Source organism: Onychostruthus taczanowskii, unplaced genomic scaffold (assembly GCF_017590055.1).
Source record: "Onychostruthus taczanowskii isolate IOZ18803 unplaced genomic scaffold, ASM1759005v1 scaffold117, whole genome shotgun sequence".
Classification (NCBI taxonomy): domain Eukaryota; kingdom Metazoa; phylum Chordata; class Aves; order Passeriformes; family Passeridae; genus Onychostruthus; species Onychostruthus taczanowskii.
The window spans coordinates 585,193-599,289 of NW_024498318.1; the positions used below are offsets into that span (position 1 = coordinate 585,193).

The 14,097-nt window shown below is 51.4% G+C and overlaps 1 protein-coding gene across 3 annotated transcripts in view; it reads right to left on the reverse strand.

Annotated features, from left to right (window-relative positions):
• Positions 1-14,097, reverse strand: part of LOC121348268 (exocyst complex component 6B) — a 228,738-nt gene that overhangs the window by 3,623 nt on the left and 211,018 nt on the right. For all 3 annotated transcript variants that reach the window (XM_041427596.1, XM_041427594.1, XM_041427593.1), the window contains one exon: positions 3,735-3,847. In XM_041427596.1, coding sequence (XP_041283530.1) covers positions 3,735-3,847 — 113 coding nt within the window. The remainder of the gene's footprint in view (positions 1-3,734; positions 3,848-14,097) is intronic.

Sequence of the window (14,097 nt, forward strand, 5' to 3'; positions counted from 1 at the left end):
GATAAGGGACAGAGATAACCAGGAGAACAGGTTACAGGCTGAGCCGGCCCCCCGCTCAGAATTCCCCCCGGAATTCCCGGCGGGATGGGAGGCAGCGGATGTGCCTGGAGCAAGGAGAGCTCGTGGGGGATGGACAGAGACCCCTCAGGGGGATCCCTGGCAGTGTCCCAGGCCAGGTTGGACACTGGGGCTGGGATCCACCTGGGACAGTGGGAGGTGTCCCTGCCATGGCAGGGGTGGGAATGGGGTGATCCTTAAGGTTCCTTCCAACCCAACCCATTCCAGGATTGTGGAGCATCTCTGCTCTGGGAGAGCTGGGAATGCTCCCCTGGAGAAGGGAAAAATCCAGGGAATGCTCAGAGTCCCTGAAGGGGCTCCAGGAGAGCTGCAGAGGGACTGGGGACAAGGCCTGCAGGGACAGCACACAGGGAATGGCTCCCACTGGCAAAGGGCAGATTGGGCTGGGATCTTGGCAAGGAATTCCTGGCTGGGAGGGTGGGCAGGGGCTGGGCTGGAATTCCCAGAGCAGCTGTGGCTGCCCTGGATCCCTGGCGGTGCCCAAGGCCAGGTTGGACATTGGGGCTGGGATCCACCTGGGACAGTGGGAGGTGTCCCTGCCATGGCAGGGGTGAGAATGGGGTGATCCTTAAGGTTCCTTCCAACCCAAACCATTCCATGATTTTATGACACTATGAAATGAGCCAGGCTGGGGTTTGGTGACATTTTAACACCACTGAGCGTGGAGCTGCTCTCCTGCTGTCCCACCACCTTCCCAGCCTCTGCCACGATCCCAGCTCACTGCCTGCCTCAATTCCCTGGCTCTCCCAAATACTGCATGGCCAAACTCCCAGATTTTGGGTGTCCCTTTATTTTAGCAGTTTGCTGTTCGCTCTGAATAAACCTCTCACTTTCCCATCCTGGGCGCTGGGTCACGAATTCGCTGTGTATCACAGAATCATCCCGGCTGGAAGAGCCCTCCAAGGTCCCCAAATCCAACCATCCCCAGCACTTCCACACCCATTCCCGAATAACCCGGGGGTAGCACAACCCATAAAACACCAGTACAAAAACACCACCATGAGGTGTGAAAGTCCTTTTAAAGCCAGTTTAGCCCCCGTGTCCCTCACTGGTGCCCTCGGGGTGTCCTGAGGTGCTGTGACATCCGCTTTTTCCTCCTCTGGTGGAGAGGAGCTGGACCACGATGACACCGAGGGAACCCCAAATTTCACAAACACCCCAAGGTCGCTCACAGAACCAGAGATCCCGAAAATAATTTGGGCTGGAAGGGATCTTTAAAGCCCGTCTAGTGCCACCCCTGTGCCACCACTGTCCCAGGGTGCTCCAAGCCCATCCAACCTGGCCTTGGGTGCTCCCATGGGTGCAGCTGGGTTTGGATTAACCATGGAATTGCAGCGTGGGGAGCAGTTCGAGGCGATTTGGGGTCTCCCTTTCTCCTCGAGGAGGAGGCGACGAGTTTGGGATTGGGGCCACACTTCCAGAAGAACATTCCAGGCCCCTGCATCCCTGGAAGTGTCCAAGGCCAGGCTGGACACGGCTTGGAGCAGCCTGGGACAGCGGGAGGTGTCCTGCCCACGGAACTGGATGGGCTTTAAGGTCCCTTTCCCACCCAAACCATTCCATGATCCCACGAGGATCCCCTCCTGCCCTCTCCTCCATGCAGGACCCAGCACTGCAGCGCCCGTGCCAGGAGCCGCTCGGAAAAACGCTAAATTCCCACTTTTTGGCTCATTCTCTGTCCCACCAGCTGGAAAACGAGCTGGGAGGTCTGCCGGGAGCGGGAGCAGAGTGGATCCTTCCCAAGCCAGCTTGGAGCTGGACCAGCGGAGATCATCTGGGAGACCCACCACGGGCAGGGGTGACAGGCAGAGCAAATCCCGCTTTTCCTGGGGCCTGCGGCAAATCCCGCGGCGTTCCCGGCTCGCTGCCGGCCCGCAGGACTGGCAGAGCCCCCCGGGAGCCACCCCGGAGCCCCGGGCGCTGTTCCCGGCACCGCTCCAGGGCTTGGGATGGAGCCGTGCGGAGCATGTGAACGGCTGGGCCTCAAAGGATGGATTGAGGGAGCCCCCGAGAAGGGAAAGAAATGGAAATAAAGATGTAGAGAGGGATAGGAATGGGGAAAAAAATGGAAGTAGAAGTGGAGATAAAAATGTGGAAATAGAAATAAATAGGAATATAGAAATATAGATATATGGAAATATTGAAATATAGAAATAAATATAGAAATATAGACATATAGAAATATAAAAATATAGAAATATAGAAATAAATACAGAAATATAGACATATAGAAATATAGAAATATAGACATGTAGAAATATAGACATATAGATATATAGAAATAAATACAGAAATATAGGCATATAGAAATATAGAAATATAGACATATAGAAATGTAGAAATATAAAAATACAGAAATATAGAAATAAGTACAGAAATATAGACATATAGATATATAGAAATATAAAAATATATAAATATATAAATAAATACAGAATTATAGACATATAGACATATAGAAATAAATACAGAAATATAGACATATAGAAATATAGAAATATAGACATGTAGAAATATAGACATATAGATATATAGAAATAAATACAGAAATATAGACTATAGAAATATAGAAATATAGAAATATGAAAATATGGAAATACAGAAATAGAGATAAAAAACCAGAAATGGAAACAAATAGAAAATAAAATCTAGAAATAGAAATAAAATAGAAATAAAATCTAGAAATAGAAATAAAAATAGAAAGAAATAGAAATATAGAAGTAAAAAGACATAAAAGGATAGAAATAGAAATATAGAAATAGAAATAAAATAGAAATAAAATATAGAAATAGAAATAGAAATATAGAAATAGAAATATAAAGAAATACAGAGATGTAGAAATAAAAATTACAGAAATAGAAATAAAACTAGAAAAAATAGAACTATAGAAATAAAGAGAAATAAAAATATAGACATAGAAACATAGAAATAAAAATACAGGAATAGAAATAAAAAAACAGAAATGTAGAAATAAAAATACAGAAATAGAAATAAATGTAGAAATAAACAGAACTGTAGAAATGTAGTAAAAATATAGAAATAGAAACTTTTAAAATAAATACATAGAAATATAAATACAGAACTACCGAAATTTAGAAATAATTAAAAATAAAAATCAGAAATAGAAATAAATATAGAAGCAAATAGAAATAGAAATATAGAAATAAATATAAACAGAACTACATAAATAAAATTCAAAATATAGAAATAGAAATGTAGAAATAAAAAGAAATAGAAATATAGTGGAATAAAATAGAATATTCTCAGGTGGAAGGGAACCTACAACAAAGTGGCCCAACCATTTCATGACCAAAAATTGTTCGTGGCATTGCCCAAACACTGAAAAATTTGGGATAGCCACTCCTGCCTGCAGCTCAGCACATTTGAAAGGATTTTGGAGCTGGAGGTTCATCTTTACAGCGAAATTTTCTGGTAGGACAAGGAAAACTCTGCTTAAGAGCCAATAAAAAGAAGGAGCCGCAGCTGAGCCGTTGGATTTTGAAATGTGGGATTTGGGTCGACGAGATAAAATGGGATTTTTCCATGTGAGCTCCCTCTGTCCACCCAGGGCAGAGATCTTTGCTCACAGCGATAGAAAGCGCTGCTAAAGCACGATGGGGGTGGAAATTCTCCCGGGATTTGGGGGCCACACTCACTTTTCCAGCAGGACGAGGGCTGTGGTGGGGTTCACACGAAGGTACTTGCACGTGGGCTGTCCGTAGTCGGCCAAATACGTCGACCAATCCCACTGGATGAACAAATCCAGGAGCTGGAAAGGAAAAAGAAACGGGGTTTGAAAAAGCTGGAAAAGGCAGCAGGCATTTCCCTGGAAGCTGGCGGAGGTCCTGGGCAGGTGGAGTTGTCCATAAAAAAAATGAATGCAGGTTTTATTAATTTGTTTCATATTATTTTGTTTAGGTTTCATCATCAACTTGATTGCACTTCATTATTAATTTATGAATATTTAACATTGATTAATGCAGGGCTGTGTTAGAGCATTGCTGCTCTGTGATCCCTAATTTTGGGGATTTGAGGTCTGAGACATCTCGAGGACGTGGGTGACAAACAATTCCAGTGCCCTGATGCTCTCAGCTATGGCAGGAGGAAACTTTTGGGGTCAAAATCACCACAAACTGCTTCTGTCCCCAAACAACCCCCAGTGTCGTTCCAACCATTCCCCATGGATTTCTCACCACCCTGGGCCCATCCCAACCCCCTCCAAGTGCTCTGGAAGTGCCTCCAAAGCCCAGAGGAGCTCGGGGGGTTATTCTGGGTGAGTGCACCTCCCGGAGCTGGGAGTCCCAGGTGCTTTCCAGACGTTGGTAAGAGAAACCACCAGGCCTTGGCAGCGGGGGAAGGAAAAGGGATTAACTCGGCCATCCGTGACGGTCCCTGCTCCAGAGCGCCAAAATTCCCACCCGCAGCCCTTCGTGCCCACAAATGACCCCGCTCCCCCCAGCCAGGTGTGGGATGGGCAAACGACAGCCCAGGCCCAAATGCCCTCTTCCCACACTGTCCTTATCCTCATTTTCCTTAAAAAGCCAGGAGCCGCCATGCCCTCCTCACATGAGGATCGCCTCACCTCAGTGAGGACTTGGCTCCTCCACCCACCCACGAGGGCACGGATTCACTGTGCATCACAGAATTATTCTGGTTGGAAGAGCCCTCCAAGGTCACCAAATCCAACCATCCCCCAGCATTTCCACATCCATCCCTGACCCATGGGTTAGAGATGTCCCCTAAATGCCCAAGCTCCCTAAGTGCCCTCTTCCCACACTGCTCCTGTCCTTATTTTCCTTAAAAAACCAGGAGCTGCCATGCCCTCCTCACATGAAGATCTCCTCCCCTCAATGAAGACTTGGCTTCTCCACTTACCCATGAAGGCACAGTCCAATGCCCACTTCCCACACTGTTCCCTTCCTTGTTTTCCTTAAAAACCAGGCTCTCCCCTGCCTTCCCCACATGAGGATCTCCTCACCTCAACGAGGACTTGGCTTCTCCATCCACCCATGACGACACAGTCCAAGTTCCCTAAATGCCCTCTTCCCACACCATTCCCATCCTTGTTTTCCTTAAAAACCAGGCTCTCCCCTGCCCTCCCCGCATGAGGATCTCCTCACCTCGACGAGGACTTGTCTTCTCCACCCACCCACAGGGGCAGGGCCCAGGATTCCCGGGATGCCGCCTTCACCTCTGCCCCATCCACAGCAGGTTAATTAAGAGCTCCTGCCGTTCCCCCCTCCCAAAGATCCCGTCTTGGAGCGCCGCTGTGACCACTCTATTTGGGGACAGGCTGCCAAGCGCGTGGACGTCTTCATCGCCCGCTCGGCGCGTCCCGGTGCCCACCACCGGAGCCGGGAGAGGCCGGGCCCATCCCGCGGCCAAGCGGGGCCCATAGAGGCCTCATTGTCCCCGCGTCGCCATGGTTTTCCTGGAGGCCCCGGCGCTGTTTAACAACGCATCCTGCCCCGCCAAGAAGGGGATTTAGCTCCTCCGAGACCTCCAGATACAAAACAAAAATGTGCAACAAGATTCTTTTTGACTATGTAGGTCAGGGCAAGGAAAACAAGCTGTCGGGAACAATCCCCCGGGCTGGCGGGGGGGATGGATTAGCCGGGACCTAAGAGGGCTTTTCCAGCCCGGGTCCCGCTCGGCTTTGTCCGGCGGGGCCTTTGTGTTGAACTACAAACCCGAGCTGAACATCATTGGCAGGAGGTTTTTCCAAGGGGGCACCTTCGAGAGAGACAACCTTAAATATGATTTCACAGGCGCTTTTCAGGCCGAGCGCCGGGGCCAAAACGCTTCCGCGGGGTTTGGCGGCTGCTGGGAGGAGTCGCTTGGCTGTACAGGCTCAAAGGGAACCCCCACAACGCGGCAAAGACCTCTTGCTGGTGGCCCCCGGGAGGCTGAACGTGCCTCGGGCAAATCCCAAACAAAGCCTGAAGGAGTTCTTGCCATGGAAAGTGCGCGGCCGGAGCATCCAGGGGCCAGGTAGCTGTTTGTGTGGAGAGGGAATAAAGAGCCAGGAGGAAAGGGATGAAGGAGGAAAGGAAATAAAAAAAAGGGAGGATTAGGAAGGGTTTGGAGAAGATGGAATTAAAATGTTGGGAGTTGTTCTGGCAGAGGCTTGGGAGCAGTGCAGGAGCTCAGAGGGACAGGGAGCTCCTGCAGGGCTAGAGTCCCTCTGCTTTGGAGCCAGGCTGGAGAGCTGGGAATGTTCCCTGGAGAAGGGAAGGCTCCAGGCAGAGCTCAGAGCCCCTGGCAGGGCCTGGAGGGGCTCCAGGAGAGCTGCAGAGGGACTGGGGACAAGGCCTGCAGGGACAGGACACAGGGAATGGCTCCCACTGGCAGAGAAACTCCAGTGACCTGGAGCCATCGACAGCAGCTCCACACGAGCCCAGGTGGCCGAGAAGGCCAAGGGCACCAGGGCTGTGCCAGCACTGGGGTGGCAGCAGGACCAGGGTCGTGCCTGTCCCCTGTGCTGCCACTGCACAACCTCAAATCCTGGGGCAGATTTGGGCCTCTCCCAACAAGAGAGACCCTGAGGGGCTGGAGCGTGGCCAGGGCAAGGAATGGAGCTGGGAAGGGGCTGGAGAATTCCTGAGGAGCTGGGAAGGGGCTGGAGAATTCCTGAGGAGCTGGGAAGGGGCTGGAGAATTCCTGAGGAGCTGGGAAGGGGCTGGAGAATTCCTGAGGAGCTGGGAAGGGGCTCAGCCTGGAGCACAGGAGGCTCAGGGGGGACCTTGTGGCTCTGCACAGCTCCTGCCAGGAGGGGACAGCCGGGGGGTCGGGCTCTGCTCCAGGGAACAGGGACAGGAGCAGAGGGAACGGCCTCAGGGTGGGCATCAGCAGGAGTTTCCTCATGGAAAGGGCTCTCCAACCTGATGGAGGCCCTGTCCCTGGAAGGATTTGAAGGACGTGACACTTCGGGATGTAGATCAGCGGTGGCCTTGGCAGTGCTGAGGAAAGGCCGGACTTGATCTCGAGCGCTTTTCCAACCATATTGATTCCGTGACTCCCAGCGCTCCCACCTCAGCCTGGACCTTCCCGGAGCTCTCTCAGAGCCAGACCACCCCCAGGTGGCTCCCGACAGTGACGGATGGGCTGTGTATTTTCCAACTCTTTGCCCACATCCATCTTTTTTGGCTCGGCAGGTCCGTGGACGGCCGGGGCCAGCACCTTTGGCCCTGGCTGCCGGCGCTCCCGGCCCGGCTGCGGGTCGCGCTCCGGAGGGGAGAGGTCCTGCAGGAGGAAGCCCGAAGGCTCAGGGAGAGCTGCCTCCAGACGATTTATCTGTCACATAAATGTGGTTTTATTGGTTTTACTGCTTCAACTTTTCACCTCTGCTGCTAAATCTGAACGGGCCGAGGGGAAAGGAAAAAAAGGGAAAAGGAAAAAAGAGCCGGCGGCGCGGGGCTGCCGCGGGTCTGCCGGGGGAGTTTCCAAATCAAATATGCAAATACCATTAATTCTTTAAACTGGAGTCTCCCTTTCAAGGCCATAAATCAAACTCGACAGCACATCCACTGGGGGGTGGGGGGGAAGGAAAAGGAGAGGAGGGAAAGGGGAAAAAAAGAGGAGGAAAAAATTAAAAGGAGCTTTCACCACGGTGATGTGGGAGTGGGATAAGATCAGGAAGCTGCAGATGTGCTCGGGGCTGGGGACTTGCAGCTTCCCAGGGTTCCAAGAACACCTTGAGGAGGAACAGGGAGAGGTGCAGGTACAGCTTTATAAAAACGGAGAAGTAGAGGATGGTTTGAAAAAAATGCCAGAAAAAAAGGTATTAAAAAGCTCTAAAATTGGTTTTATACACATACATGAGCTTGCATCCAATATGAAGTGTAGAATTCAAGAGAAGGAAATGTTGGAATGAAATAATTAAACTGGGAGCCAGTTCCCAGCCCTGTCCCTGGTTCCCCTAGGAAAAACTTTCCCCCCCATTTCGTGGAATCACGGAATCATTTAAACTGGAAAAGACCTTTCACATCATCAAATCCAACCACCAGTTCTACCTCAAAACCACTTCCTTTTCTCTCCCCCTTGCAACGTCACCACCTCAAACTCTTCAAAAAACCTCCTTTTTATCCAAGCAGACAAGTTTTCACGCCCCTCACCTCAAGCAGAGGTCGAGGATGGCTGGAAGGTCCCTGCAGGAGGAGACCAGGCTGTGGTTGGGGCTCCGCGCGTCCCCCTCCAGATGGGAAGGAGAGCAGGGACAGTTTGTTCTGTCTGACGACAGCGTGGAATCTGGATGGAATCCTCCCGGCCAAGCCAGGAGCACTGGAATGTGAATCCAAACTGACTCCAAACACGGTTTGCAAGCCCTGCCAGAGCTCCTGGAACCAGATCTAAGCCACCACCGGCGTTCGCACGCTCGCGCCCTGTGTCACAGTCATGGAATCATGGAATGGTTTGGGTGGGAAGGGACCTCAAAACCCACCCAGATCCAACCCCATGGGCAGGGACACCTCCCACGATTCCAGGTGGCTCCAAGTCCCAGTGTCCAACCTGGCCTTGGACACTCCCAAAGATGGGTCCATGTCTGCCCCATCTGGCCCAGCATCCTCCAACAGGGAATTGCACCAAAAGCTCCTGACCTGCAGGAAATTCCCATGGGAATGCACCAGTTTCCCCAGGAAAAGGGACAGGATTTGGTTGCACAAGAGCCATCCCCTCACTGTGGTTTTCCAGTCCTTTAGGGGTGGCTTCAGGAGGAGGAGGAGGAAGAAGATCTCTCTTCACAAGAAACCCCGTGAAGAAGACAAGGAGAAGAGGCTCCAAGGTGCCACAGGAAAGGTTTGACCTCCACACAAGAAAGAAATTCCTTGGAGCGAGACCCATTTTCCACTGGGACAACTTCCCCTGGATGTGGTGTTGATCCCACTGCTGGAGGTTTTTGGGATGGATGGGGCAGGGCTCCTTCCATCCATTCCGTCCCCACACCAGGTTGGACCAGATGGGCCCTCAAAGTCCCTCCTAACCAGGGTGGTTGTGTGATTCCATCCCAGAAAAAAACTTCCCTCTGGCCCACCACCAGATTTCCTCCCAGGGACAAGGCGGAGCACCGAGACGGATTTGGTGGGATTGGATGGATTTGGATTCCACCATGATGGATTGGAGAGGACTTTCCTCTGCCGGCACCATCCCAGCAGATGAGATGGTGCCAGGGTTGATGGGAAACATTCCATAAAGAACTAAACCTTTCCTTCAACAAAAGCCTAAATTAGGGAATTGGGTCCTTGTTTCTGCAAGCACACCCAGCTGGGTCGAGGTGGGGTGAGGTCTTCCTCACGGTGGGATTTTGGGGACACTCAGATCCCCAGGGAGTGACAGCAATGCCACGTGGTTATGGCCAAGTTTTGTGATGAGTTTTATGTCCCCAGGGCATGGAAAAGCATGAATTCAGTCAGGTTTGGTGTTTTCCCAGCTGGAAGCAGCATTCCTGCTCTGAACCCGCGTCCATGAGCTGGGTCACGTCCCTGAGTGCCCACTCTGGTTTTCCATGGAAGAAGGAGGAAATAATTTTCAGATCCAAGGTGAAAACAACTCTCAAAAGCTCCAGTATCCCTCCTTATCCTCACAACCACAGTCTGATATTCCTCTTCCCAGGGTTTTTGTACCTGGCATGAACAACGTCTGACCCAACACCTTCCACAAACCAGCTTTGATCTGTACGAGATCACACCTTGAACTTCTAAACCTCGGGAGGGATTTCCTCTAAAAATTCCTCCTCTAAAATTTCCTCCTTTCCCTGACTGAACAGCACAGCTCCTCAGGAAAGGGGACAACGAGAGGCCACCCTTGTCCCCACCTGGAGGACGGGACAAGACGCCCCAGTGGGATCAGAAAACAGTGGTGACACCCAGTCCTGCTGGGGACTTCCATGAAAAACACACACCTATGGAAAACCGGTGGCAATTCCCAGTTTGTCCACATCCATAACCCATCCCACCACTGGTGGAGCAGCCCCTTCCACCATCCAGCAGGGAATTGTCACGGATCACAAAAAAAACTCAAGGAGCTTCCAGCAGCAGCAGCCACAGTCAAGCACAGTCCAAATAATTTATTTTGGGGAGGTTGCAATTATGCCTTGTGGGAAAGGAATACTGAAAGAGAAAGAAATATTCCAACCCCTGGGAAGACGTGGCGTTTGGACAATAGAGTTCCCAAAAAGAAAAGGCACCGGGAATTGGAACATGATGTTTGTTGTTGAATTTGTGAAAGGCACGGAGGGGGAAATCGCGGCCTAAGTGAAAACAGGAGCGGATCTGTCACTGGCTTCACTGGAAAGGAGGATTTGCTCTGGGAATTGGGTGTCCTTGGGGTGAGGGGTTGGAGAGCACCCACAAGGAATTGGTGATGGACAAGGAAAGGGATCAACACATGGAGCACAGGGAAGGAAAATCTTAATTTAGGTGGTCCACTAATTACCTGGATTTCTGGGAATTACTACAGATCCAAGAGTCCTGCTTGGACCTCTCTGTGAGACACAACAACCACAAGTGACCCCTCCAGGTCTCCTGGGATGTCCCACCCAGGGATGTCCTCCTGGAGAGAAGAGAACCAGGCTCCTGACCTCACATTTAAATGGGTTGATCTTCCAAGTTAAAAGCAGCAATTTAATTTTTTTTTCTCTTTCTGTCTGCAAAAGTCAAACAGTTCCTGGAAGAAAAACCCCAACAAAACAGGAGAGGAATCTGGAAGGATTTATGGCAGCCAGGACAGTTTGTAACCGAGAGAGGTTTGAGACCAACAAAACCCAAATCTGTCCAGTCTGCATTATTTTCAGCTTCACATTATTGCCTGTTTATAGGTTCTTGTATTCCTGATAGCCCAGATTTCCAGGGAAAAGGCTCCACAAAGCTTTTTTTTGCACAGAGAGATCTCCTGGTTTTCCAGCTGCAAACATTCATCGTTTATTAGGAGGAAAACCTCTGGCTTTCCACCTCTGGCTTTCCACCTGCTTTGAAGCCACGCCGGAATTACAAGTGGTTGACTGTTCTCCTCTTCCCAAAGGAATTTTTTCCAAGGGTCTTGTTAAAAACTTCGCAGGATTTTACCTCAGAAAATTTTGTTTCTGAGCACCAGGAGGTGGCTGAGGGAGCTGGGAAAGGGGCTCAGCCTGGAGGGATCAGGGGGGACCTTGTGACAGCTCCCTGACAGGAGGGGACAGCCAGGTGGGGATTTGGGATCTTATCCCAGGGAACAGGGACAGGAGGAGATGGAACGGCCTCAGGTTGGATATTGGGAAGATTCCTTCCTGGAAAGGGCTGTCCAGAGGGGACGCTGAGGATCAGCACCACGTGTGACAGGGGTGACAGCCCTGGAAAGTCCCCTCAAGCTGCGCTCAAGGCCTGGCTTTAGTCACCCACTGGATCCTTGCCCGCAGGGAAAGCTCCGCTAAATTCTAGGGAAATCCCGAGTTTCTCTCACCCATGGCACAGCCCTTGGAAAATAAAAACACTCAAGGCCTGAAAGTGATTTGGTGCAAAACCCCTGGGATTTCAACGTTTCAGGATCGAGTCGTTCCCAGCGACAACACCCGGACAGGGGGATTTTGTGAACGGCCACGGGAACAAAAGCAAGCGGAGCTTCTGGATTTAGTGGCCAATTTGCACTCCTAAAAATAACCCCTTGGACTCATCCCATTCTCCAGGCAGGTTCAGGAGTGTGCAGGGAAGGCAGGGCCCGGTGCCGGGCGGATTCCCACCCTCCGGACCCTCCGATGGCACACGGGGACAATACTGGGCGGGAGCCAGGAGGAATGAAAGAGCCTCGGAAGAGCGTTCCGCAGGGAATTCCACTATTGAATAACACTTGGCTTTTCCATTGAGCCGCCACAAAGGGGGATTCATTCCCCAGGCAAAGATGGCTCCTGTAGCAGCATCCCCCGGATCGGGTTCTGGTGGGGCTGCACCCAGCAAGGATGGGGCGGGATAAACCCTCCGGGATCAGCATCCGGCACCGCAGGGGAGAAATTCGGGATGTGGTGTTTGGAAAGCGCTCAGGGTGTCAATAATATTGATATAATGTTAATACACTTGATCTTTTAGTTATTTTATCCCAAATTGAGGTCGTTATTTCTGATTTATTTCACGCTTTTTCTTTGGCCCGGGATGGGCTAGCGCCTTGCCCAGTCTCGTGAGCACGAGTACCCGGAGTGCTGTGTTCCTCCTGATTTTAGGATTAGAAATTAGCAGCATGTACCAACATTTGATAAAGGGGAAGGAATACACCATCATTTATGTGCATGTTTTCTTTGGAACACACTTTTGGAATAACCTGAAAAAAATCTCTGCAAGTGTGAGATATATATAGATATATATCTATACACACATATATATATACACATCTAAATACCCCTTAGAGGCTGTTTTGAAGGTGTTTTGGGGACGAGAAAGTGGATTTTGGAAAAGCTCCGTGGTGGGGAGTTGATGGCTCCGTGCTCAGGTATCCCATTAATACGGAATTCCTTTTCCACTGCTGCATTCCAGGTGTTCACAGCCTTCTGGGTTTCCCTGCCTGACACACACATGCAAATCAGTGGCTCCAAAGAAAACATTAGGGAATAACGTGGAAAATCCCAATATCTTGGCAGCAGAGGATTCTTTAGTCAGGGAAGAGTGGCCACGAGCACAAAAAAGCACAAAACCCCTAAAAACAGGAAAGGGGGTTCAGAGGGGACAAATCAGGAATTGTCCAAACAAACCTACAGGAAACATCTCCAGCATTGTACAGTCGGCAAAAAATCATCCCAAAAAAGGGGAAAAAATCACTTTAATGCCACTTTTCCAGGAGGAAGCATTCCCAACTGATCGACGGAGCAGCCGGAGAGCTTCGGGGCCGGGAGGGGTCAGTGCTGCCCACCAGCAGCAGCCCAGGCACCTGCAGGGAGCAGGTGACACCGAGCCAGCTTTTGGGACAGACAGAGCCCAGCGAGTGCCACCGGCACCGGGCTGGGACACCCAGACCCCCGGGCAGGGCATTTCCCTTTGAGGGATCCCACCAGCAGCAGGGAGCAGGGATGGGTGAGCAGCAAATCCCGAGGATTCCTGCTTTCCCTGGTGTCAAAACCCCGTGAGATTTGTGAGGTTTGGACCAAACCTCTCCTGCTATCCCCAAAAACCACCGGCATCACCTCCCTGAGCCCCACGGGGCCACGCACTCCACGCTTCTCTTTCCTGTTGCCGCTCAGCTGATGCCAAATCCTCTGAGAAGCTGCGAGTTTTTCTTGTGTTTACATGTTAAAAAAGGGGCTAAAAAAAAAAAAAAAAAGGAAAAAGAAAAAAAGGAGGTGACCTCTTGCTCACCCCAGGCAGGCTGTGAGGAGCCGCCGCTGCCTTCACCTCCGGCTGAACTTCCAGATTATCTCAGCCAAGATTCACCTTGCACTGAACTTGTACCCGGAGCACGGCACAGTCACGGAGCCCTGATTAAACATTGCAGCACCACGGGGCCATAAATTTATACATTTAATGAGGATTAGCAGCGCTTCCTCCCGCCCTCCTCGCGCTGGGGACCGATGGAAGCGCTCACCAGCACGGCTTGGACATGGGAAAGCTGGGAATGAGCAGGGGATGGAGCAGCTCCTGTGCCGTTCCCGGTGCGTGGAACGCATGGCAAATCCAGCGGGAGCAACCCATGGAGGGCTTCCCACCCAAAAAAAAACCCCCAGGAAAAAGCAGAAAAGCAGCGGGACACGGCGCTCCAGGAGCCCGTGGGTCCCTTGGCCCAGCAGGAAACCGTCCGCAGGCCGTGGCCTCCTAAACTCTGGCTGCCCTCTTCCCACCAAGCGCCGCATCCCAGCGCCGTCCTCCCGTCTCTTTTCCAGGACGGACGCGTGACGGGAGGCAGCGGCGGCTGCTGCCTCCTCCTCCTCCTCCTCCTCCTCCTCCTCCTCCTGCTGCTCCTGTCCCAGCTGCCACGGAGGGAACGGGAGAGCTCCGCGCTCGCCGACGCCGGCCGGGGTCACTCGGCCGCGCCAGGGGAGAACGTCTGGGCGGCGAAATGGATCCGCTC